The sequence below is a fragment of the Hyperolius riggenbachi genome, chromosome 10 (genome assembly GCF_040937935.1).
Source record: "Hyperolius riggenbachi isolate aHypRig1 chromosome 10, aHypRig1.pri, whole genome shotgun sequence".
NCBI lineage: Eukaryota > Metazoa > Chordata > Amphibia > Anura > Hyperoliidae > Hyperolius > Hyperolius riggenbachi.
This window is the reverse complement of record NC_090655.1, coordinates 259,027,952-259,053,265: the sequence shown is the minus strand read 5'-3', so window position 1 is coordinate 259,053,265 and position 25,314 is coordinate 259,027,952. Positions and strand designations below refer to the sequence as shown.

The 25,314-nt window shown below is 45.8% G+C and overlaps 1 protein-coding gene across 1 annotated transcript in view; it reads right to left on the bottom strand.

The window, feature by feature from the left end:
- LOC137537129 (zinc finger protein 208-like) overlaps window positions 1–25,314 on the bottom strand; it is a 221,367-nt gene that overhangs the window by 134,751 nt on the left and 61,302 nt on the right. Inside the window, exons 8-9 of the mRNA XM_068259261.1 lie at window positions 7,249–7,280; window positions 6,571–7,195 (exon numbers count right to left, since the gene is read on the bottom strand). Of these exons, the coding sequence (XP_068115362.1) occupies window positions 6,571–7,195; window positions 7,249–7,280 (657 nt within the window). The remainder of the gene's footprint in view (window positions 1–6,570; window positions 7,196–7,248; window positions 7,281–25,314) is intronic.

Below are 25,314 nucleotides of genomic sequence, written 5' to 3'. Positions count from 1 at the left end.
TTGGCTGAGACTAAATGCAGATAAAACTTAAGTCCTTCTAATCGGAGGGAAGCGAATGACAACAAAAACAACTTCTCCTGAAGTCTTCACCACTGGGAATAGGAGGCACAGATCTACACAGCTCTGAGCATGTGCGTAGCCTGGGAGTTCTAATTGATGGGGATTTAAACTTCAGAACCCACATCTCTGCTGTGGTGAAATCATCCTATTTTCACTTGAAGAACATCACAAAAATCAAGCACTTCATCCCCACAGATCTGCCAACCTTAGTTCATGCCTTCCTTACATCCCGACTGGACTAGGTCAATGTTCTCTACACCAGCCTTCCAAAAAAAGGACTTGTACCGCCTACAGCTGATACAGAATACTGCTGCCAGACTGTTAACCAACCTCATCACTGCCACATAACACCAGTCCTGCACTCCCTTCACTGGCTACCTATAGAATGGAGGGACCTATTCCGGATTGGCCTACTGACATTTAAATCACTACATAATCTGGCCCTGGATACATGAAAGAAATGTTACAGCTGTGTAGCAATCCCCGCAATCTCAGATCCACACGTTCTAATAATCTAGTCATACCCAGAGTTCACCTGGAAACTTTTGGTCCCAGAGCCTTCTGTCATGCTGCTCCTACATTATGGAAATCCTTACCTCAGCAGATCAGGACAGCTCCATCTCTGGACGTGTTTCAATCCAGACTGAAAACCCACCTGTTTAGTCTGGCATTTGCAGAAATATAATTTCTGTTGTGTCAATACTTCATCCTACTGCCAATTTCTGAATCTGAGAGAGCCTAAGCGCTTTGCATGCTATGGGAGAAAAGCTCTATAGAAATGTTATTATTATTATTGTTATTGTTAGCTTTCAGTATGTAAATACCTTGTAATCATGGTTAGCATGCTTCCCAGCTGGCATTAGATTATTTCATGCATAGCAGACTCAATCCCCTTTCCAGTAATGCCAAGATACCAGCCTGTTGCTGTCTAGCAGATTTTTTTTTAAAAATCTTCTAACATGTGACAAACTGGCTAACATGCTTAAACATGCTTAATTGAACTGTGCAAGTTTTTATGTTTTTAGCCCCACAAATGGATTTGATTTGTGTATACCTGTGTATAACTGTACACACCTTTTTTCTTTCACTTAATAAAACTTTATTGTAAAAAATATATATATATATATATATATATATATATATATATATATATATATCAGCATTTACCTGCCTAAACATTTTAAATTGCTGCCACTGACTGAGAGGCTTGACAAATTTGGGATTACCTGCCTAATACATTTGTGGTTGCAGCCACTGTCTGAGATGCCTGAAAAATTGGGCATTTACCTGCCTAAATATTTTTTTTAGGCCTCTCAGATAGTGGCTGCCACTAAAAATGTTTAGGCAGGTAAATAGTGTGGCTTATTTAACATTTCCTGAAATAAACGCAACATGGATCTCACAGGGATGCAGCACGGACATGTAATTCCCATTCCTCATGCAACTCAAGTGTCCGCCAAATCAGGCGCCGATGTTCACTTTAATACAAAATAGCAGCAAGCCAGGGCCAAAGGGGAAAATGGGGCACCCAGGTACAACACTCTTCTCCAGGCCTTATTAATACAGGGGTATCTACAAATACACATGGTAAGTGTCTGCAAACCACGCTGCCTACTGCACTCACCACGTTTCAGCCCACGTCTAACATCTATTTTCAAAACTGAGTTTTACCTACACTCTGCACAGGATTCCTGTGTATTAAAGTGACACTGAAACGAAACAAAACTTATGAGATAACGAATTGTATGTGTAGTACGGATAATTAATAGTATATTAGTAGCAAAGAAAAGAGTATCATCATTTTATTTTTAGTTATATAGCTTTTCTCTAAAGAGAGTCTGAAGCCTTTCAAAATACCTGTTTTTATGCTGCAGGCCTCTTCATCATCATAGCTCAAGCTGATTCGCCGTGGGGACGCGGCAGAACAAGGTCTTAATCCCCCTGAAATAGCCGGGGAAAGATTTGGGGCTCCTTCCGGGTAGAGACAGAGCTTTGTGCAGTAGCTCTGCATCTACTCGCATCACTCTGCACTGATCTCCGCCTCTCCCCGCCTCTCTCAGTCTTCTATCACTGAGAGGGGAGAGGCGGCGATCAGCCAGACTGACTGTACTGGAGGCAGAGCTACAGCGCAAAGCTCCGCCTCTCCCCGCCTCTCTCAGTCTTCTATCACTGAGAGGGGAGAGGCAGCGATCAGAGCAGACTGACTGTACTGGAGGCAGAGCTACAGCGCAAAGCTCCGCCTCTACCCGCCCCTCTCAGTCTTCTTTCACTGAGAGGGGAGAGGCGGCGATTAGCGCAGACTGACTGTACTGGAGGCAGAGCTACAGCGCAAAGCTCCGCCTCTCCCCGCCCCTCTCAGTCTTCTTTCACTGAAAGGGGAGAGGCGGCGATCAGCCAGACTGACTGTACTGGAGGCAGAGCTACAGCACAAAGCTCCGCCTCTCCCCACCCCTCTCAGTCTTCTATCACTGAGAGGGGAGAGGCGGCGATCAGCCAGACTGACTGTACTGGAGGCAGAGCTACAGCGCAAAGCTCCGCCTCTCCCCGCCTCTCTCAGTCTTCTTTCACTGAGAGAGGAGAGGCGGCGATCAGCGCGGACTGACTGTACTGGAGGCAGAGCTACAGCGCAAAGCTCCACCTCTCCCCGCCTCTCTCAGTCTTCTTTCACTGAGAGGGGAGAGGCGGCGATCAGCGCAGACTGACTGTACTGGAGGCGGAGCTACAGCCTAAAGCTCCGCCTCTCCCCGCCCCTCTCAGTCTTCTATCACTGAGAGGGGAGAGGTGGCGATCAGCGCGGACTGACTGTACTGGAGGCAGAGCTACAGCGCAAAGCTCCGCCTCCCCGGCAGCACAATCCGCGACATGGAAAGCCGTGGAATTTTGCTACGGGATTTGGGGGGTATAAGGCCCTCGTTCTGCTGAGACCCCGCGGCGAATCAGCTTGGGTTATATTGATGAAGAAGCCTGCAGCATAAAAAGAGGTATTTTGAAAGGCTTCAGTCTCTCTTTATAACATTGCATTGTTCTGTCATATTTGCAATTACAAACCACACTCTGTATTTCAAACTATAAAACAAAGCGGAGCTAATGATCCTCTGAACTCCCCGGCAGTAAAACCTAATCTGAAGCTGTGTCTCGCTTTCTATTTGATGTATAAGTGCCTCAGAAAACAGGACTGTATTTCACCCAGTGGGTCTGAGAGCTCTCAGCAGCTCTTCTGCATAGATAACAACTGAAGTTTCTTAACTCATCCTGTACTGAAAACAATAGGAGACTCTATTCTTTGCTACTAATGTTCTATTTCTTTGCTGTACTACACATACAATTCATTATATCATATGATTATTTTCATTTCAGATCCTCTTTAACTACCATTGAACATCAGCACATTCTATTAGTGATTATCCAGTCATTGCAGCAATTGCAGCTAGTGACTTACATTCACCCGCACAAAGGGAAAAGCAATCTGACCTGCATCATCCTGCATAAGATTTACACTAAATGTGCTACGACTACAAACTGCTAAACTACTTTCAAGCACATTTAATGGTTGATGATTCTTTCACAGAAGCCTGCAGTTTATTAGCAGGTTCAATGCATCATTTTGTTTATAAGTAGGTTAATGACATATTTTTGCTTTTCATTTTTTGCTTTTTACTATTTGCTATTTTTGCACACTTTTTCAGGACCCTCCCAGTTAATTTTGTCACTTCAGCGAGTGGAGGTGTCCGTGGTCTGAATGCGTGAGTGGCTGTAGGTACGTACCGATATATTCTATTGTCTATTTATTCATGTATTATTGTTACTGCACATTTTATTCTGATGAATTGCTACATAGCGGTGTTTTAAATGCACTTAGCACTTTTTTGATTATTACACGATATTGTTTATCTTTGTAAGAGAGGTGGATACTCTTATTTTCAAATTAGCTGGTGTTAAATGTACTATTTACAGGTGCAACACTGATCCAGGGCTGTGGAGTAGTTACAAAAATCCACCGACTCCAACTCCTCAGTTTAGGATTCCACCGACTCAGACTCCTCGACTCCGACTCCTCTAATTTGCATATTAAAATCTTGTTGATTGAAAGTATGTAACATGAAATTCGTCTCTTAACTGCCAACGCTTAGGAATTTTAAAATTCATCTGAAGTGAGAAGGATATGGAGACTGCCATATTTTTTCCCTTTAGTCATAGACTAAAACTAGTCCTTGGTAAGATTACTTGTAAAAGGTACAGACTGGAACAAATAACATCTATCAGGCCCTAGGCAATGTAACTGTGGGTACATGTAAGAGTGATGTGCAGGTACTCTGCAGGGGAATGAGGAGATTCTTCCTCTATTACACATTCTTCATGCACAATCTGAACAAGGTTTATGGGTGACAGACAACACCTCTCTGTTCAATGTGCACAACATTCTCAGTGGATTCCCTGCAGCTCTGTGGGGAGTGCATATGTAGAGTATAGTACTACTGTGTACCAAAGTAAACCTGAGACAGATGAAATTAAAGTTTTAAACATACCTGGGGCTTCTTCCAGCCCCCTTCAGGCTAATCAGTCCCTCGCTGTCCTCTTTCGCCACCTGGATCTTCTGCTATGAGTCCAGGTACTTGAGCCAGTCTGGCGTAGTGCGCATGCACACACTCCGCTGCCGGGGGCGTACTACACCTGTGCAGAATGCTCCTGGCTGTGGAAGCGGCACGTAGCCAGACTGCTCTGACTGGCTGAATTACCGGGACTCATAGCAGAAGTTCCAGGTGGTGAAGGAGGACAACGAGGGACTGATTAGCCTGAAGGGGGCTGGAGAAAGCCCCAGGTATGTATAACACTCTTCTTTTCATCCGTCTCAGGTACCCTTTAATTTGTAGTCACCAAACCAAATTTTAACAACATATCAAATTATTTGATTTTATGAGCAAAGAGAGTGAGTACATTTGCATAAACCAGCATCAATGCAGAATTATTTCCATCTCATTGACCATCTCTATTAGTGACACGGCTACACATCAGGCTTTATTCTTACAGCATAGACGTTATTTAGTATATATAAGAGATTCCTGTGTACACATCATATATACTGTACAGTCACAATCAGATGTGTATATCTGACTTTAAATATGTATATCTGACTTTAAAAATACGGGGACTGCTTTATTGAAGCAGCACAAGTAACTAATTCTTGTTCTTTGTTCCGGTTTGTACCTTTTACAAGTACTCTTACCAAGGACTAGTTTTAGTCTAAAGGGAATAAATATGGCAGTCTCCATATCCTTCTCACTTCAGTTGTCTTGTAAAATTCCTAAGCGTTGGCAGTTAAGAGACAAATTTCACGTTACATACTGTTAATCAACACAATTGTAATATGCAAATTAGAGGAGTCGGAGTCGAGGAGTCGGAGGAATCCTAAACTAAGGAGTCAGAGTCGGTGGATTTTTGGACCGACTCCACAGCCCTGGTATACACCCTGTATACAGTCTGTGTGTATGCTCTATCTGCCTGGTCCTGCTGTGCTCTCTGTCACAGGCTCTGCTTCATGCCCATGCAGCTTAGCCACTACTTTAACTAGCCTGTCTGCCTAGTGCTTCAGGCTTAACAGTGGCAGTTGCAGAGTAGTCATTGTAGCTGCAGGGGTTAAGTGTAGTGTAGCTGGGAATGGGGGCAGAAGGTGTTAAGCTGGATCTAGACGGAGCGATCTGCCGCATCCCCGCCGCGTCCCCACATGCATCGGATTCGACCCCCCCTCGTCCCCGCTTATCTTCTGCTCGATTCCCTGCAATTGTCCGCTCGTGGGGAACGAGCAGGGAATCGGCGGCGGCGAAATCGGACCTGTCGGAACTTATCAATCGAGCCGCATAAGCAGCTCGATTGATAAGACACATCGCGGCGTCTAGAGCGAGCATTAGAGTAGTGCATTGTAGCATAGCTGGTGGGCATCAGGAGTTAGCTTAGTGTGTTATTGATGGGAATCAGAGGTTAGCATTGTGCAGTGGAGTTTAATTGGTGGGGCATCAAGATTCAAGTTAGCATAGTGTAGTGTATTGGTGGATCATCAGGTGTTAGCAGAGTGTAGTTGGGGCAATGTGAACTTAGTGCTAAAGCTTGATTTGAAGAAAATCGTGAAAAAATCGAAATCGCAATTTTTGAGAGAATTTTTTTTTCCCCTAAAATCGTGCAGCCCTAACAAGTAACTAATTTTGATTGGTTTATTTAATTTTTGTGGACTAAGCACAGCTATTACTGTATGTATAAATTATTTATGATGACTATTATCTGAGAAATAGAACATTTTATCATATTTTCTATTTTAATTACAGATTAAATTCATTAGGAGTCGGAGTTGGTGCATTTTTTCCTGACTCCGACTCCAGGCACCCAAAATTGCCCCGACTCCGACTCCACAGCCCTGCACTGATCCTTGCATTATAACTCCTAATATGGCCAGTCTGTGAGCAGTGACACAGTCATAATAATCAACAAGATATTCAACACTTAATATTGATTACTCACCTGTTCTGCCCTCTGAATATGGGGTTTTCTCTTTATTTGTCTTCATCATGTCACCCGGCTCCATAGACTGCTGACCACTCCTCACATACTTCTCTTCTTCTTCTTCTTTACTTGTCCTCATCATGTCACCCTCCTCCATACACTGCTGATCACTCCTCACATATGTCTCCTCTTCCTCTTCTTTAATTGTCCTCATCATGTCACCCTCCTCCATAGACTGCTGATCACTCTTCACATATGTCATGTCTTCTTCCTCCTTAATGGTCCCCATCATGTCTCCCTTCTCCATAGACTGCTGATCACTCCTCACATACTTCTTTTCTTCTTTAATTGTCCTCATCATGTCACCCTCCTCCATAGACTGCTGATCATCCTTCACATATGTCATGTCTTCTTCCTCCTTAATGGTCCCCATCATGTCTCCCTTCTCCATAGACTGCTGACCACTTCTCACATACTTCTCTCCTTCTTCTTCTTTGATTATCCTCATCAGGTCACCCTCCTTCATAGACTGCTGATCACTCCTCACATACTTCTTATCTTCTTCTTCTTCTTTAATTGTCCCCATCATGTCACGCTCCTCCATAGACTGCTGATCACTCCTCACATACTTCTTCCTCTTTGTCTGTTCTCATCATGTGTTTCTCTTCTACAGACTGCAGAACACTCCTCGGATACCTTCTCTTGTTTTTTGAGCTCAGAACTCAGTTCTGAAATGGATAACAAATTATAGCTGTAAGATATTAGCAGTAATAAACAGAGCACAGGAAAGAACATAATTTGCTAGGGGTGATAATATCCCATAAGCTGTGGTCTCCTGCACATTCAGTACCACAGTCCTCTCTCCCAGTGTGCCTTGCTCATCATCTGGTGCTTCTCTCCTCCTCTCCATGCACACATTCCTGGGAGGTTACAGCAGTGCCGGCAGCGGTAAATGGATGAGGATGTGAGGAGAGAACAGCTGGAGACAGAGGAAGATAGGAGCTGAGGCCTGCAGCTAATTAGCTACAAATGATCATTACTTATGGCTCTGGCACCTAATGAACTAGGCAGAGGGAACTGCAGCTCCATATCCTGACCTCACCTGTCCATCACCTACTAACCCCAAACCCTCCAAGAGCAACAAACCTCCCAACTGGGACAGTGCCAATACCAAGACCAAAGCAGCAGAGGCCACCCAACCCCTCCCCAGCTGCAGCCTCCATCTTTTCTGCCTGTCCTACCAGCCAAGCCCCTTGTTACCTGGCTCCACCCCCTAGCTGTGACTCACCAGCCATCATCTTTCTGCATACTCCAACCTCTCCCACTGCGGGACCACCCAACACCAGTGGCTCCTGACTGCACATTGGCTTCTCTCCATCAGAGATACAATGGATATGGTCATCCGGTGGCACTGTCTGAACTGCTGCAACTGGACACAATGGACAGAACCTGCTCCATCAGAACATCCCTACCCTGAGACCTCCACTGACCCACAACAACTGGATTGCACAACATATTATTGATCAAATCAAGGAGCAAAAGGTTGCCGGCACTACAAAACCTGTAGCCGTGTCACTGGGAATGGGGATGGACAGATGTTCTAAAGGCCACCTTGATACTATAACAGATACTACGTGCTCATGACTAATTAGCGAAAAATACACATAGGATCAGCATCAAAAAAGAAAAACAGTTGAATCAGGCACTGCAGTGGTTACTGTTTTAATCTTGTTTCAGATTGTGGATAAAATCACCATTGTTATATCAAAATTGTGACATTCAAAAAGGTAGGTGCAAAACATCATCATCTGTAGAAAAAATCGTCATGTGCAAACATATTGTGCATTCAAATAGTTGCAAGAGGAGGATGTCCTACCATATTAAAAGGTGGCGGTGGTGGGTGCAGGGCTCTTCCGAGTGGATCAGCCTCGGAAGAAGCACCGCCGTACGAAACGGCCGTTAGGCTACCGATTTTGCCCTGCACCCACCACCGCCACCTTTTGATATGGTAGGACATCCTCCTCTTGCAACTATTTGAATGCACAAGATGTTTGCACATGACGATTTTTTCTACAGATGATGATGTTTTGCACCTACCTTTTTGAATGTCACAATTTTGATATAACAATGGTGATTTTATCCACAATCTGAAACACCATTAAAACAGTAACCACTGCAGTGCCTGATTCAACTGTTTTTCTTTTTTGATGCACAACATATTATTGGCTGCCGGCCTTAGTGACTGTTGCTATGAACAGCTGCTGGGAAAAGCTATCAGGGAAAATGTCCTCCTTCACAGGGAAGAGAAACAGGCCGGCCTCCCATAACGGCTGGGATAAACATACAACTCCTGTGACTGCAGTAATAAGCACAGGTCCTGAGGAAGCGCTCCTATGTAGAGTGTGAAACAGCTGTTGACGATCCTGTTACATGCTTGCCCCTTTCTCTTCTGGCTGACTGTCGTCTAGTTTGTCTGCACCGATTTTAAATGCATTTCAATAAAGGTCTTTTTTTAATGGATGTGCCCGGCCGCTCCTATCTCTACAGTATCTGACTTGGTGGAACTATTTTGGGCCTTGAGCACTCCGGAGTGACCCAGGCTAGTGGTCCTGTGCACCTCGTTTTCTACCTATCTTACAGATGATAACAGGTGTATTTAGCTGCATAATTTATAGCATAAGAAGTAATAGAAATCCAGAGATAAGGTAATACAGAGAGTGTGCATACGTGTGAGGCACCAGCTGGAGGTGGTAGCTGCTCCACGAGGACCTTATGGGCTCAGTATTCCATGGCATACAGGATCAGCCAGTCACAGCTCCACTCCGCACTATTCACAGATTATATTCCTCTCTATGCCTCCATCCCTAAGGGGCAATTATCTAACCTAGTCCAATATATAGATACTTTGTATCATTCTCAGGAATAAAGGCCTACTACCCTAAAGTAAAATTCTACTACTCCCTTCAAGGCGTACATTTAAAAGCACCACATGTTAAAATGGGTGCAATGTTCCCTCCACACCTCTACCTAATACTAACCCTTCACCCTACGTACACCTAATACTAACCTCCCTCTACCTATGCATAACACTAACTCCATTCCCCACATAACACTAACATCCCCTCTACTTATGCCTAACACCAACCTCCCCCCTACCTACACCTAATGCTAACTCCCTTCCTACATCGAACACTAACCTCCCCCTACCTACACCTAACACTAACCTCCCCCTTCCTACACCTAACACTAACCTCTTCCTACCTACACCTAACACCAACCTCCCCCCTACCTACACCTAAAACTAACCTCCCTCTACCGACACCTAACACTAACCTCCCTCTACCTACACCTAACACTAACCCGCCCCCCACACCTTACACTAACTCTTCCCCCCCACCTTCCCTCAACAACACCAACCTCTCCCATACCTACACCTAACACTAACCTCCTCTTCCCTACACCCAACACTAACCCCCCCCCCCATTACTTACACCTAACACTAACCTTCCCCTATGCCTAACACTAACCTCCTCCTCCCTACACCTAACACTAACCTCCCCCCACCTAAACCTAACACCAACCTCTCCCTATCTACACCTAACACTAACCTCCCCCCACCTAAACCTAACACTAACCTCTCCCTATCTACACCTAACACTAACCTCCCCTATCAACATCTAACACTATACTCCCCCCTACTTACACCTAACATTAACCTCCTCTCTACACCTAACACTAGCCTTCTCCATGCCTACACCAAAAACTAACTTCCCCCTACATACACCTAACACTAACTTCCCCCTACCTACACCTAACACTAACTTCTCCTTACACCTAACACTAACCTCCTCCTCTATACACCTAACACCGACTAACATTCCCTATACTTACGCCTAACACAAGAGAGCTGTGAAATGGCTGACTGTATGAATGTATATCATGTATAGTCACCTAACACCAACCTCCCCCCCCCCATACCTACACCCAACACTAACCCCCCCCCCCCCCCCCATACCTACACCTAACACTAACCTTCCCCTACGCCTAACACTAACCTCCTCCTCCCTACACCTAACACTAACTTCCCCCCACCTAAACTTAAACTGTGATACAGCTGACTGTATGAATGTATATCATGTATAGTCAATATGTATATTACAGTCTGATACATTTTCAATAAGAGGTAATAGAATACTAGGTTGTTTACAAGGTAAGCAGAAGAAGTGAGAACCACAGGAGGTTTTGACGCCCTCGTGTCTCTCTCCTAGTGTGAGTGAAGGGCAATGGTTAAGGTACATGGGAAATGCCAGCACTGGAGGGACATGGCTATATTCCATATACATCTCCTCTTGTCTCTGTGATGTGACTGAATTATTACTAGGAAGGTGAGATGCCAGCACTGGAGGGACATGGCTATATTCCATATACATCTCCTCTTGTCTCTGTGATGTGAATTATTACTAGGAAGGTGAGATGCCAGCACTGGGGGGACATGGCTATATTCCATATACATCTCCTCTTGTCTCTGTGATGTGACTGAATTATTACTAGGAAGGTGAGATGCCAGCACTGGAGGGACATGGCTATATTCCATATACATCTTCTCTTGTCTCTGTGATGTGACTGAATTATTACTAGGAAGGTGAGATGCCAGCACTGGAGGGACATGGCTATATTCCATATACATCTTCTCTTGTCTCTGTGATGTGACTGGGTTATTACTAGGAAGGTGAGATGCCAGCACTGGGGGGACATGGCTATATTCCATATACATCTTCTCTTGTCTCTGTGACGTGACTGAATTATTACTAGGAAGTTGAGATGCCGGCTCTGGAGGGACATGGCTATATTCCATATACATCTCCTCTTGTCTCTGTGATGTGACTGAATTATTACTAGGAAGGTGGGATGCCAGCACTGGAGGGACATGGCTATATTCCATATACATCTTCTCTTGTCTCTGTGATGTGACTGAATTATTACTAGGAAGGTGAGATGCCAGACATAATCTATGGCACGTGTAAGGGATTCACTAGACCAGTGTTTCCCAACCGCTGTTCCGCGGCACACTAGTGTGCCGCGGAACGTTGCCTGGTGTGCCGTGCTCTTATCCCCCCTCCCGCCCGTCCCTGCGGCCGCCGCTGTTATTACCTTAGCAGCGGCCGCTCTCCCCTCTCCAGACCATGTATATGCTAGCAGCGTATCTCCGGCTGCTCTGTGTGATGCACTGATGCGGAAGGAGGCAGGGCTCGGTTACCATAGTAACGGCGATACATATCGCCGTTACAGGAAGCCGCTGCCCTCCTTTCTTCCGCATCAGTGCATCACACAGAGCAGCCGGAGATACGCTGCTTGAATATACACGCGCCGGAGAGGGGAGAGCGGCCGCTGTTAACAAGGTAATAACAGCGGCGGCCGCGGGGATGGGCGGGAGGCACTAAACTGGCTATACTGGGGCACTATTCTAGCTATACTGGGGCACTATTCTGGGGTACTATACTGGCTATCCTGGGGCACTAAACTGGCTATACTGGGGCACTATTCTAGCTATACTGGGGCACTATTCTGGCTATACTGGGGGGGCTATACTGGGGCACTATACTGGCTATACTGGGGCACTAAACTGGCTATACTGGGGCACTATTCTGGGGCACTATACTAGCTATACTGGGGCACAATACTGGCTATACTGGGGGGGCTATACTGGGGTACTATACTGGCTATACTGGGGCACTATACTGGCTATACTGGGGCACTATACTAGCTATACTGGGGGGCTATACTGGGGCACTATACTGGCTATACTTGGGCACTATACTGGGGCACTAAACTGGCTATACTGGGGCACTATTCTGGGGCACTATACTAGCTATACTGGGGCACTATACTAGCTATACTGGGGCACAATACTGGCTATACTGGGGGGCTATACTGGGGTACTATACTGGCTATACTGGGGCACTATTCTGGGGCACTATACTAGCTATACTGGGGCACAATACTGGCTATACTGGGGGGGCTATACTGGGGTACTATACTGGCTATACTGGGGCACTATACTGGCTATACTGGGGCACTATACTAGCTATACTGGGGGGCTATACTGGGGCACTATACTGGCTATACTTGGGCACTATACTGGGGCACTAAACTGGCTATACTGGGGCACTATTCTGGGGCACTATACTAGCTATACTGGGGCACTATACTAGCTATACTGGGGCACAATACTGGCTATACTGGGGGGCTATACTGGGGTACTATACTGGCTATACTGGGGCACTATACTGGCTATACTGGGGCACTATACTGAGGCAACTAAACTCCCTACACTGGGGCAACTATGCCAGCTATGCAGCCGCACCCCAGCCCCCCCCCCCCATAGCGGCACTGTCCACTAGGTCGCGCAAACAACCGGGGGCCGCATCGCCCCCACCGCGCGCGCGCGCCGTTCCCCGGAGAAAAATTTGGTCAGACAGTGTTCCCCGGGCCGGAAAAGGTTGGGAAACACTGCACTAGACAACTAGCAAACAAGTCTCAGTAGTTATAAAAGTCTCTTGTATGGCAATTACTTCAAGGGGGATGATAAGGATAGTGACAAGTGTACTATGACCTCCTCTGTAACAAAGTATGTCCATCCCGACCTCTGCTCTGCTCAATTTATAACAACAATCACACAATTACCTCTTCCAGTCGTGTCTTCTCTCCATCTCCTGCAACTTCTCTTCCTGCTTTTACATCATTTCCAATCAAGAAAAAAATTGTATGACTTGGTGCACAAGTCCCTAAAAAGACTAAGTTCACCTCAAGCGAGTGCCCGAGGGAAGGCAGGTTGAATGATGCAACACCTATAAAATTTAAGAACAACCACCACTCTTCAGAACTTAATGTCAAAAAATACTTTATTAGTAGAAAAATTCCCAAAACCCCTCTTAATATCCCAACCCCCTGAAACCAAAAAGGACACGGGCATCCAAAGCAGGAGTACTCAAACAACAATCACACAATTCCATGTTCCAGCCGTGTGCCTCCATCTCCTGCAACTTCTCTCTTCCTGCTGTTACATAATTTCCTGTCTTTGGCTTAATTTCCTTCTTTCTGTGCGTTCCACCTGTAAGTGGGGATTTCTCCATCTTGTGGTGAGTAGCTAACTGCAGCCTCTGGTTGTGCAATGATTGTAAGTCCCCCGATAATTGTAGGGCAATTTTCAGGCCTCCACCTGATAAGAGCTGGGTGGTCTGCCTGTCCAGTCATGAATGAGCAGCAGAGATGGGCATTGACTGCTGTCTGAATTGAATGTCAGCAGGGGGTCCCTGTCCCTCCCCAGGCACAGAGTCCAGCTACGTCATAGAGAGAGTGTTTCGTCACAGTAGAAGTCATGTTGCTGCTGTTGCCTAGCAACCCGCTGTACACACAGCCGTGCCACAACTTGTCTGTAAGAGCTTCGAGCAGGCGGGGCGCTGTTTGCTAAAGAGGAGGAGAAGGCTGAGGTGACCGGGAAGATGCTAGAGCAGGAGGGTAGAGGGCAGAGGAATGGTGCGTCAGGGAGAGTGCAGAGGAATGCGCCCTCTAGGGTAAGCGCTGAGAGGCTGCAGCCTGTCTGCCTGGTCCCGTCCCGGTACCGTCCCTGAATAGGAGTAATAAGGCAGTAAATGGTGAGGCGGGGCTGGTCATGTTTTCCAAGAGAGGAAGCCTAGATGTGATGGGGATACAGTAGCAGGATGACCCAGCATAAGTTGTCAGTCTAGTGGGGTGGTGACACTAGGCGCCTCTGTACTGGTGTCTCTGCGATCCCCGGCCGTGTAGCATGATGAGTTTCCCCGGCCGGCCGGGCGGCCATGAAGTGAATTGTAGGAGGTGGGGGCTAGCAGAGAGGTAGGCATGTGAGGCCGTGAGTGAGTATGGGACAGCCAATGGGCTTGAGAGAGGCGTGTCGGAGGAGAAATCGCAGATGGAAAAAAAGTGAAGTGCAAACGTTCAAAAAAAGTTAAGCGGTGCGACGTTTTCGTCGCACCAGACAGGCTGTAGCGTGTACAGCAAGCATTGCGCCCACAACGCATCCCATCACGCTGCTCTAATGGGCAGTAGCAGAAGCGGAATCTTGGATCATCGACATACTGGCCATTGTGGTATAGTGCTGCCATCTTATGGACGATTTATGTGGTGCATTATATCCATTATGACATTGGGTATGGATGGAAATGGGGGTTTCTCCATTTTTGCTGGATGACGTCGGAATACAGGATAGCAGAATAGCTTGTTTGGACCATGACATTTTTTCAACATTCAACCGGCAAAGAAGGAAGGAAGGAGGAAGAAGAAATATTATTATATTCAAGGTGGCCGAAAAAAGGGGAATATGATCTTCAAAATATTCAAACTTAATATATAGTTCAAGACAAAGAAATAGAAACATGATGATGACATCTTATACAAAACAATGCATATAAACAATATGTACACACAACATATGGATTTTTCTACAACAACAACCGCTAGTGGAACATCAACATTCTGTGCTATTCTTACAACAAATTATGTTCCACAATTCTACTATTGCTTATTATAGATGATTCCACTATCATTTCTTACATATTATATTAGCAATTATGTCTCTTATTACAAACCTTAAATATGGTCAAATAATCAACAAAAAACAAAATGGTACCAAGGAAGAAAAACTGAAAACTGACAAAAGCATGAGAAAAAGAGAGTAGAGATGGCTCAAACCTCCGATTTTAGGTTCACAAACCTCCAACGCAAAAAGTTCAGGTTCGCGCGAACTTTGCAAACTGCAATAGACTTCAATGGGCAGGCGAACTTTCAAAACTACAAACACTAATCATGGACACAAACATGATGGAAAGGATGTTTCAAGGGGCCTAACACCTTTAGGGGGGCATGGCGGAGTGGGATACACAAAAGGTGGATCAGCGCAACACCAGGCCGCCTCCGAATGGCCTCCATCAGAGATGCGCTGAGCCCCCCCAGGAACTACAAACGCACCTTGAACCCAAACAGAAGCTCTGCATATACACCAAAAGCATGGCTGTTAAGTGGGAGCAGCTGACCAAAAACGAATTACATTAGTACATAGCAAGGAAATGAGCAGCGCTACTTAAAAACAGACTAGTGCCTACCTGCAAAAGAGTGCAAGCCCCACTTGTGGGGTCGAATACACACCGAGCATACACATGACCTGTCTACCACTAGAGGAGGATGTTGGTTTCCATTAACCTCCCTGGCGTTCAATTTCCCCAGGATTTCTGTGCAAACAGTGATAAAATTTATTTTTAAAACTTTTTTTTCCCTGTAACTTGCCAAAATGTGTCAAGCAAGGGTCTAGTATACAGTGCAGGAGAGTATTGATGTGTATGCATGTTTATACTGTTCACAGAATGTTTTTTTGAACGGACATTTCTGTCCATACCGCTGGGGAGGTTAACAGCTTGCATGCAACCTATTAAGTACTCGTCCCTCCCACTGCGAAGAAGTCAATCCTCCATGGGAGGGGCCTAACACTAACTAAATCCTAACCTATGTATATGCATAGCCTGGGTGCGGCTAATCAAATAAAATCGAAAATTGCGCAAAAGGTGGACCCAGGCTATGCATATGTACTAATGTAATTCGTTTTTGGTCAGCTGCTCCCACTTAACAGCCATGCTTTTGGTGTATATGCAGAGCTTCTGTTTGGGTTCAAGGTGCGTTTGTAGTTCCTGGGGGGGCTCAGCGCATCTCTGATGGAGGCCATTCGGAGGCGGCCTGGTGTTGCGCTGATCCACCTTTTGCGCAATTTTCAATTTTCGATTTTATTTGATTAGGTCTGTTTTTAAGGAGTGGGATACACGCCAAAAGTCCCGGGGAAAATTACGGATTTGAGGCACAGCAGGGTTTTAAGGGCAGAAATCACATTGCATTGCTAAACTGGAGGCATAAAGTGCTTTAAAACACCTTGCGTGTGTATACATCCATCAGGTAGTGTAATTAGTGTACTGCTTCACACAAGCTGGAGCAAGTTGACCCCATTGATGTTAGTTAGAGGACACTGTCCCCACCCCTTTCCCCCCAATTCACCCTACCCAACTACATGGCTTCCAACTGTCCCTCTTTTGGCTTCCCTGTCCCTCTTTCATCCTAATTTGTCCCTCTTTCAGGACTGATTTACAGATCTATGTAAATAAATGTATTATTCAATTGAAAAATGTGTTTCATTGACTTTATTCCCATCCTTTAAACTGATTTATTCCATATTTTGAAATGTTAATGTGAAGTAAAATGAACCAGGATAGAAAGGGCCAGTTTGGTTTGAATTTCGTTAGAATTTTAAACAATCTTAATTTTCTTATGAAATCTTTATGGTATGCGTGACTAGGGGTGTGGTTGGGGGTGTGGCAGGGGTGCAGCATAAGTGTCACTCTTTTTTATCTCAAGAAGTTGGGAGGTATGCAACTACCCTCTTTTGGTCTCCCCCTGCTCCCCCCTGTTAGTGTGCTCTTGTGCAGCCCCCAGGTACTGCAGACTTCAGCACCCTAGCACTCCGGATCCAGCGACTCACCACGTAGGTAAATCTAGCTGATCGCCCATGTGACTCTGGCCACAAGGGAATAGAGATGGCCCGAACGGTTTGCCGGCGAACAGTTCCCGGCAAACTTCGGTGGTTTGCATTCGCCCGCGATCCCGAACATTATGGCGGTTCGATTCGCCTCCCATAGTGCATCATTAGGGTCAACTTTGACCCTTTAAATCACAGTCAGCAGGCACATTGTAGCCAATCAGGCTACACTACCTCCTGGAGCCACTCCCCCCCTTATAAAAGGCAGGCAGCATCAGGCATTGGACTCACTCTCGTGTTAGAGATGGGAAGTTCGGATCTTTTCAATGATTCGGATGATTTGAATTGGATCATTGAAAAGATCCGGATCTTCGATCCGAATCTCGAATCTTCGATCCGAATCTCGAATCATACTTACATAGTTACATAGTTATTTTGGTTGAAAAAAAGACATACGTCCATCGAGTTCAACCAGTACAAAGTACAACTCCAGCCTGCTCCCTCACATATCTCTGTTGATCCAGAGGAAGGCGAAAAAACCCCACAAGGCAAGGTCCAATTAGCCCCAAAAGGGAAAAATTCCTTCCGGACTCCAGATGGCAATCAGATAATCCCTGGATCAACATCATTAGGCATTACCTAGTAAATGTAGCCATGGATGTCTTTCAACGCAAGGAAAGCATCTAAGCCCCCTTTAAATGCAGCTATAGAGTTTGCCATAATGACTTCCTGTGGCAATGCATTCCACATCTTAATCACTCTTACTGTAAAGAACCCTTTCCTAAATAAATGGCTAAAACGTTTTTCCTCCATGTGCAGATCATGTCCTCTAGTCCTTTGAGAAGGCCTAGGAACTAAAAAGCTCATCCGCCAAGCTATTATATTGCCCTCTGATGTATTTATACATGTTAATTAGATCTCCTCTAAGGCGTCTTTTCTCTAGACTAAATAAACCCAGTTTATCTAACCTTTCTTGGTAAGTGAGACCTTCCGTCCCACGTATCAATTTTGTTGCTCGTCTCTGCACCTGCTCTAAAACTGCAATATCTTTTTTAATGCATCCCAAAATTTTGTTAGTTTTAGCTGCAGCAGCTTGGCATTGAGTACGATTATTTAACTTGTTGTCGATGAGTACCCCTAAGTCCTTCTCCAAGTTTGAAGTCCCCAACTGTGTCCCATTTATTTTGTATGGTGCTAGGCCATTGGTACGACCAAAATGCATGACTTTACATTTTTCAACATTGAATTTCATCTGTCATTTATGTGCCCATTTTACTAGGGAAGCATTGGGGGGGGGGGGGGGGGGGGTGAAATGACTAGCAGGACAGGACTTTCCCTACAGTGGACAGAGAAGGGGAGGGGGGTGGACAGACAGAGAAGGGGGGATGGTGGACAGAGAAGGGAGTAGACAGAGAAGGGAGGAGGTGGACGACGAGGGGGGAGCAGAGAGCAGCATTTCTTTTTTTAAATTTTTTTTTTTTTGCACACATAACCCACATGTTGCAATCCTATGCTTTAAATCTATTTCACCTATATGTTCATCTGTATACTTTGAATGCAAATGTCTCACAGTGAAAGAAAACATTCCAAAATGTGTACTTTTCTCACCTCCAACACTCATCATAAATTTTGGGAGAAGTTAAGTGCAGCTGTTTAGAGCAGAGTGCAGGAGGATCATATTGCACTGCAATCACAGTGCCTGCCCTGCCCTGCCATTCTAGCCCAGCACACTGTCTGCAAAGTTACTGAGCTTTGCTTCTGAGCCAAAAGTTTCCAATTTGTTCACTAACTATGCACAACTACAGAACAGACAGCCTAACATTAGCAGCACATTACAGCCAGTACGTGTGCTCTACACATATCTGGCAGTGGCACCCATGTCCCCTCTCTCATCTACCTGTCCCTGAGCAAGGCTGGCTCCCCTCCAACTGAGCGATCCATCTCTGCTCTGCTTCCAGGATCCCCTGCCTGCTAAGAGGGAGCATGCCGCTCCTTGCTCCACCCCCTTTGTGAACCAAATTGTTCATTTTGATGATTCGGATGATTCGACTCACAAAAGAGATTCGGATCAAAGATCCGAATTGTTCATGATCCGGACAACACTAACTCGTGTGCCTGCAGTAATTAGAGAAGGGACAGCTTCTGCAGCAGACTCTCATAGGGAAAGCTTAGGCTCTTGTAGGCTTGTTAGCTTGATCCTTGCTGATTCTTATTGCTAAAGAAGCACCCCTTAACAGCTCTTTTGAGAGCTAATATTGTTCTTGTGATCTAATTTTTTATAATTTTTTTTTGTGGCACACTCAGCCCTGTTAGTCAGTTGCAGCTGGCCTTTGGTGTAATTGCTACTGTGCCACTGTCAGGCCCAGCACATTCAGTGACTACCTGTGTGTGTGACAGGCAGCTGCAGATTTGTAATCCCATCCCAATCACTGCACCTGTTCACTGTTCAGTGCGCCTACCTACCTACATACCTACGTGAGAGCACGCATTGTTAATACCACCAGTCATTGCACCTGTTCACGGCTGTACCTATGTGTGTCTGTGACAGGTGCACACCTGTAATACCCATCACTGCATATACGTACCTGCATATACCTACCTGTTGTGTTCAGTGCACACACCTACCTAGGTGAGCGCACGCATTGTTAATACCACCAGTCACTGTACCTGTTCGCAGCGGTACCTGTGTGTGTCTGTGACAGGTGCACACTTGTAATACCCATCACTGCATATACCTACCTGTTGTGTTCAGTGCACCCACCTACCTACATGAGCGCACGCATTGTTAATACCACCAGTCATTGCACCTGTTCACAGCGCTACCAGTATGTGTGTGTGACAGGTGCACACTTGTATTACCCGTTACTGCATATACCTACCTGCATATACCTACCTGTTATGTTCAGTGCACCCACCTACCTATGTGAGTGCATGCATTGTTAATACCACCAGTCCCTGTACCTGTTCACGGCGGTACCTGTGTGTGTGGGACAGGTGCACACTTGTAATACCCATCACTGCATATACCAACCTGTTGTGTTCAGTGCACCCACCTACCTACGTGAGCGCACGCATTGTGGTAGGTGGGTGTGTGTGTGTGTGTGTGTGTGTGTGTGTATGTGACGGGTGCACACTTGTAATACCCACCACTGCATATACCTACCTGTTGCACCCACACATTGTTAATTCCAGCGGTCACTGTACCTGTTCACGGTACGTGTGTGTGTGAGAGAGACAGCTGCATGTTGTATTGATACCAGTCACTGCATAACTGTTCACTCATCTGTGTGACTGCACATTGTATTAGTCAAGTCAGTGCATACCTTTCACTTCATCCCCCCTAATATGGGCAAAACAGGCAGAGCCAGAGGCAGGCCACCCGGCAGGTCTGTTCGAGGTCGTGCTGTCGTGATTTTGTGCGGCCCTGGACCAAAGTACAGTGTTCAGAAGGCGCGTGCCATCAACCCCCAAGATTGTCAGGACATAGTTGACTATTTAACACAGAACACCTCATCTTCCTCAGCTTCCGCATGGAAGCGTGACATATCTTCCTCCTCCTGCTTTGATTCTGGCACCCCAGTTAACACTCATTAACACAGTCGGCCACCACCAAAAAAAGTGCCATCACCCCAGGGCTCAGCGGTGTGGAAATTTTTGTGTGTGTCTGCCTCAGATGAGGGCAATGCCATCTGTTGTATTCTCTGCCACCAAAAATTGAGCCGTGGAAAGACCAAGACCCACTTAGGGACAACTTCCTATGAAGGCACATGATGACAAAGCACAGACTGCAATGGGATGACCACCTGAGGGAAAGCAGCACACAAAAGCAAATCCATACAACGCAGTGGAAGATATGCAATTATTTCTCAAAAAAGGCGCTACCCAAACTTACCGTGATGTTGAAAGGCAAGTGGTGACGTCTCTGGCACACAGTGTTGGGTCAAGGCTCCATCTGACCACGTGGTCTGCAAAGCACGCTCAGGCCTGCCCCAAGACTAAGTCGCTCCCAGTCCCCACATGGCATCTCTGCCTGCACGCTGTGTGACTGCCTGCCCCAAGACTAAGTCGCTCCCAGTCCCCACACAGCATCTCTGCCTGCAGGCCGCTTGACTGCCTTCTCCGTCACCAGTGGGTCCAGGATTCCAGGCGGATTCCGGAATTTTTAAGGTCGCTGCTAGCAGCGGCCGCTATATACATTTTTACTGGTCCGTGTACATGCCTGCCTAACTTTTCTGGCTACACTGCGGCTGCAACAACAAAACAAAAGGCATGTACATGTGCCAATTCCCCTTTGTGATCGTTACCTTGCTGCGGTGAAGGGGCTTGCGTATCACAATGAAGCAATGACCGGCGGCTATATGAGTGTCTTGGGGGGGCACACCCAAGATAATAAGGTCGTTTTGCTTCATTGTGGACAGACCAAATTCGATCAGCTGGACAATCACTGTTGTTCTATCATTGAGTTACCACAGCCCGGCGACCATATGGGCTTGAAAAGCCTTAAAATGCCGCTTTGCATCAAATCCAGATTTTTCCCCTGGACTTATGGCGTCTATCCCACTCATCCATGCAAAAACTCAGATGTTAGACCCCTTGAAACATGTTTTCCATCACTTTTCTGGTCAGCATAAGTCTTTCTAGTTTTCATAATTCGCCTCCCCATTGAAGTCTATTGCGGCTCGCGAATGTTCGCGCAAACCAAACTTTCACGGAAGTTCACACGGTACGGGCCATCTCTACAAAGGAACCAGGTCCTTGGATCCATCTGCTGCTGCTCTTGATCCGACCACCATCTCTGCAGGCTATCCAGCTGCCTTGCTTATAGCTCCCAACTGTCCATTCTTTAAGAGGGACAGTCTCTCTTTTGGAACCAAATCCCTTGGTCACTCTTCTTCATTAGTCCGTCTTTCAGGATTGATGTACAGATTTATTAGAATCAGGATAATTTATTCACCAAGTATAAATGGGGGTTGTACCTGGAATTGGTTTCAGCCCATACAGGTTCTGAATGGATGGGGGGTATAATGTCTGAAAGCCAAGATCCGAGGCTGCCATACTACGGCGCCACCAGTCACACTTGGCAATCATCTGTCATCCCTAAGGAGACATGGGGGGAGGGGGGCAGAAGGAAATGATTTATATTACGAGATATTTATGTAAATATACATATTTTTTATACTTAAAAATGTATTTTAATTGACACTTTTTTCCCATCCTTAAAATGTACATGTTTTTTATTCTGAAATGTTCACAGGAAGGAAAGCTAAGGACTTCAAAAAGGAACAGTGTGGTTAGAGTTTTTAAAGCTATGCCTTTTTCATATTTATTCTTTTTGGTATATGTGGTGATGTCATGATTAGTGGTGTGACAGGAGGTGTGTCTAAAGGTTCATACACACCGACCAACTATCTGTCCAACTATCTGCCCAACTTGTCTGTTATGCTGGGAATACACGGCTCCATTCTGAGCCATTTACATGGCTGGATAGACAATTTCCGACACGTCCGATCTCCCGCCCGATCGTTTCGCCGCTCGATTCTGCATTGAGGACAATGCAAAAAGATAAGAAAAACGAGCGGAAGAGAAGAGAATCGTCTGCGGAATCGAGCGGGGAAACAATCGAGCGGGAGAATCGGGGGGGCAAAATTGTGCCGTGTATGCCCAGCGTACAGCCCCCATACACACGCCCAACAGCGATCTCTTATGCAGCACAATTGTCAAACAGCTTTTGTTGTGAGAAAAAAAGTTGAAACAACTAAAAAAAGTATTTTGCTCTTGTTCAGAAAGCTGATAAGACTGATAAGAAGTCAGTACAACAGTTGGATTGACTTCTTATCAGTCTTATCAGCTGTTTGAACAATAGCAAAATACTTTTTTTGTTGTTGTTTCAACTTGTTTCACAACAAACGTTGCATGGGGATTAACAGACAAGTTTGGTAGATAGTTGGACAGATAATTGGTAGGTGTGTATGAATCTTTATAGGAGTCCCTCTTTCTTATCTTAAAGTGGACCTGAACTCAGAACTTCCTTTCTGCTCTAAAAGGTAATCAACAGCATAATAACCTTTAAACAAAAACACATTCTTGTTACAGCTTATAGAGCTCCTACAGAGATGCTGCAGTGTAGTTACTTCCTGGTTTTCTGGTAGCACAGAAAGGGTTAACCTCCTGTGTTTACTTATTAGCTCACAACTCAGAAGACAGTTGACATCTCAAATTACACTGGCTCATTACTTGCTGAGAAGGGAAAATGTGACAGGCTGTTCTCAGGCAGGTTAGACACAGGGTGGATTTCTCTGTGTTTCCATCTCTCCTGTGCAAGAGTTCAGGTCCGCTTTAAAAAGTTGGCAGGTATGGAATTGCTACTTTAGTCTCAGGGGTTCCTATGAAATAGGTCCACCCGATGCCCAGAACTGTTCACCACTGATGATATCCAGGGAAGCTAAGACACTGCTGCTCCCTCATGCCATCCGGAACACAGTATGCTGAGCCCGCCAGCCACCAGACATCACTGCAGCCACCAGCTCCAGTCCTAAATCCTCTGGCCCTGGATCATCATCATCCAATCCTCACCCTGAAGGACTAGAAGGGGAGTCAGGCCAACAACATTAGTAAGGATTCAGGAAGCCACCGTGTCAGATCCACCAGCCCAGTCATTGCTGCAGTCCATTCTCTTACTCTGTACCCCAGGGGAGCAAGGCACCACCACTGACTCTGTCCCTCTAGGGAGTCATGCGTCACCAACACCTCTGACCCCAGGGGAGCCTGGCCACCTCCGCTCCTCACACTGGCCAGGAGAATAGCCCCCATACTCGGTCTGACTCCTAACATCCTAGACCAGTCCTGCACTCCTGCACTCTCCTGCCTCCCCCAGAAAGCCAGGCACCCAGAATGCCAGCGTTTCTAGGGATTCGGGTCCACTAGTTACAGCCCACCAATGTAAGTCCCTATGCACCAATGAATGCACCCTGCCTGCTCCAGGCATGGGCTTCCGGAATTCCGCGGAATCTAAAATTCCGAATTCCGTCGGAATTTGGGTTTCCGGATCGTTCTGCGGAATCCGGAATTTACAATCCGGAATGCGGAATTCCGCGGAAATCCGACCAAACGGAACCGGAATGAATTGACCAATGAGGAGATGCGGAATGAGTTGACCAATCATGATCAGAGGAAATTTAGCGCGGTAAAAAAAAGCGTAATTCCGTGTATGTAATGCGGAAATCCGTATAAATATACGGAAATTTGATTTAAACGGAAAAGTACTGTCCAATAACTGTCCTCATAAATTTACACCAATCACAGGCCCTAGCAACCACATCCTAGCAACCTATCAGAGTCTATCCCACCCCTCTAGTATATAAGACAGGCTTATGCTGATGTCATGTGTGGGTTTTAGTTAGAGGAGAATTGTGAAAGAGAGAGCTCAGAGCTGCATTATTATATTGTGTGCTGTTGAGACATTTTTTTTCACTGTGATTGCTATTATTGCTATATATATTAGATAGATACTAGTAGTAGTGAGAGATAGATTAGATTGTAGTGTGATTGTAGACAGTGTGAGAGCAGTTTGAAGTTAGATCAGGCCTGTATTAGTAGTGTGAGTGAGAGACAGATTTAGTGTGATAGATATAGTATTGAGTGACAAGTGACTGAGAGTATTTTGAAATTAGTAAGTCAGTGAGAGTGGTTAGATAAAGCTAGATAGTGTAGTGTATTTTATTTCTTTTTCATAGTGTCAGTTTTTCATTTATACTTTTTTTCTTCATTTATTTCATTGATTTTCTTCATTGATTGCCTGTAAGTCCCCTCCCTTCTTCTTTAATTTCATTACTGTCCCCGACCCCAAAAAAAAAATTTAAAAAATGAGGCACATCAAGAGTGTTGGTGGACGAGGTGGCTCCTCCTCATCAGGACGCCAGCAGCAGGCAGGGCCCAGCAATGTAGCAGAAACAGATCAGGTTGAGGTTCTTCCTGGGCGCAGCAGGGGAACTCCCCGGATCACTTCTATGTTCCCAACCACTGGGCGCCGCATCATTGGCAAGCAGGATGCGGCCTCATTGGTTGACTGGATCGGTGCGGAGCCCTCCACCCAATCTGAAGAGCTGATGTGCAGTGGCAGCAGTGCAAATAGCAGGGAAGACTCTGTGGCAGCTGGTCATGTTGCAGAGTCTGGCTTCTCCCCCAATCTTTTTGAAGGTAATGCTGAC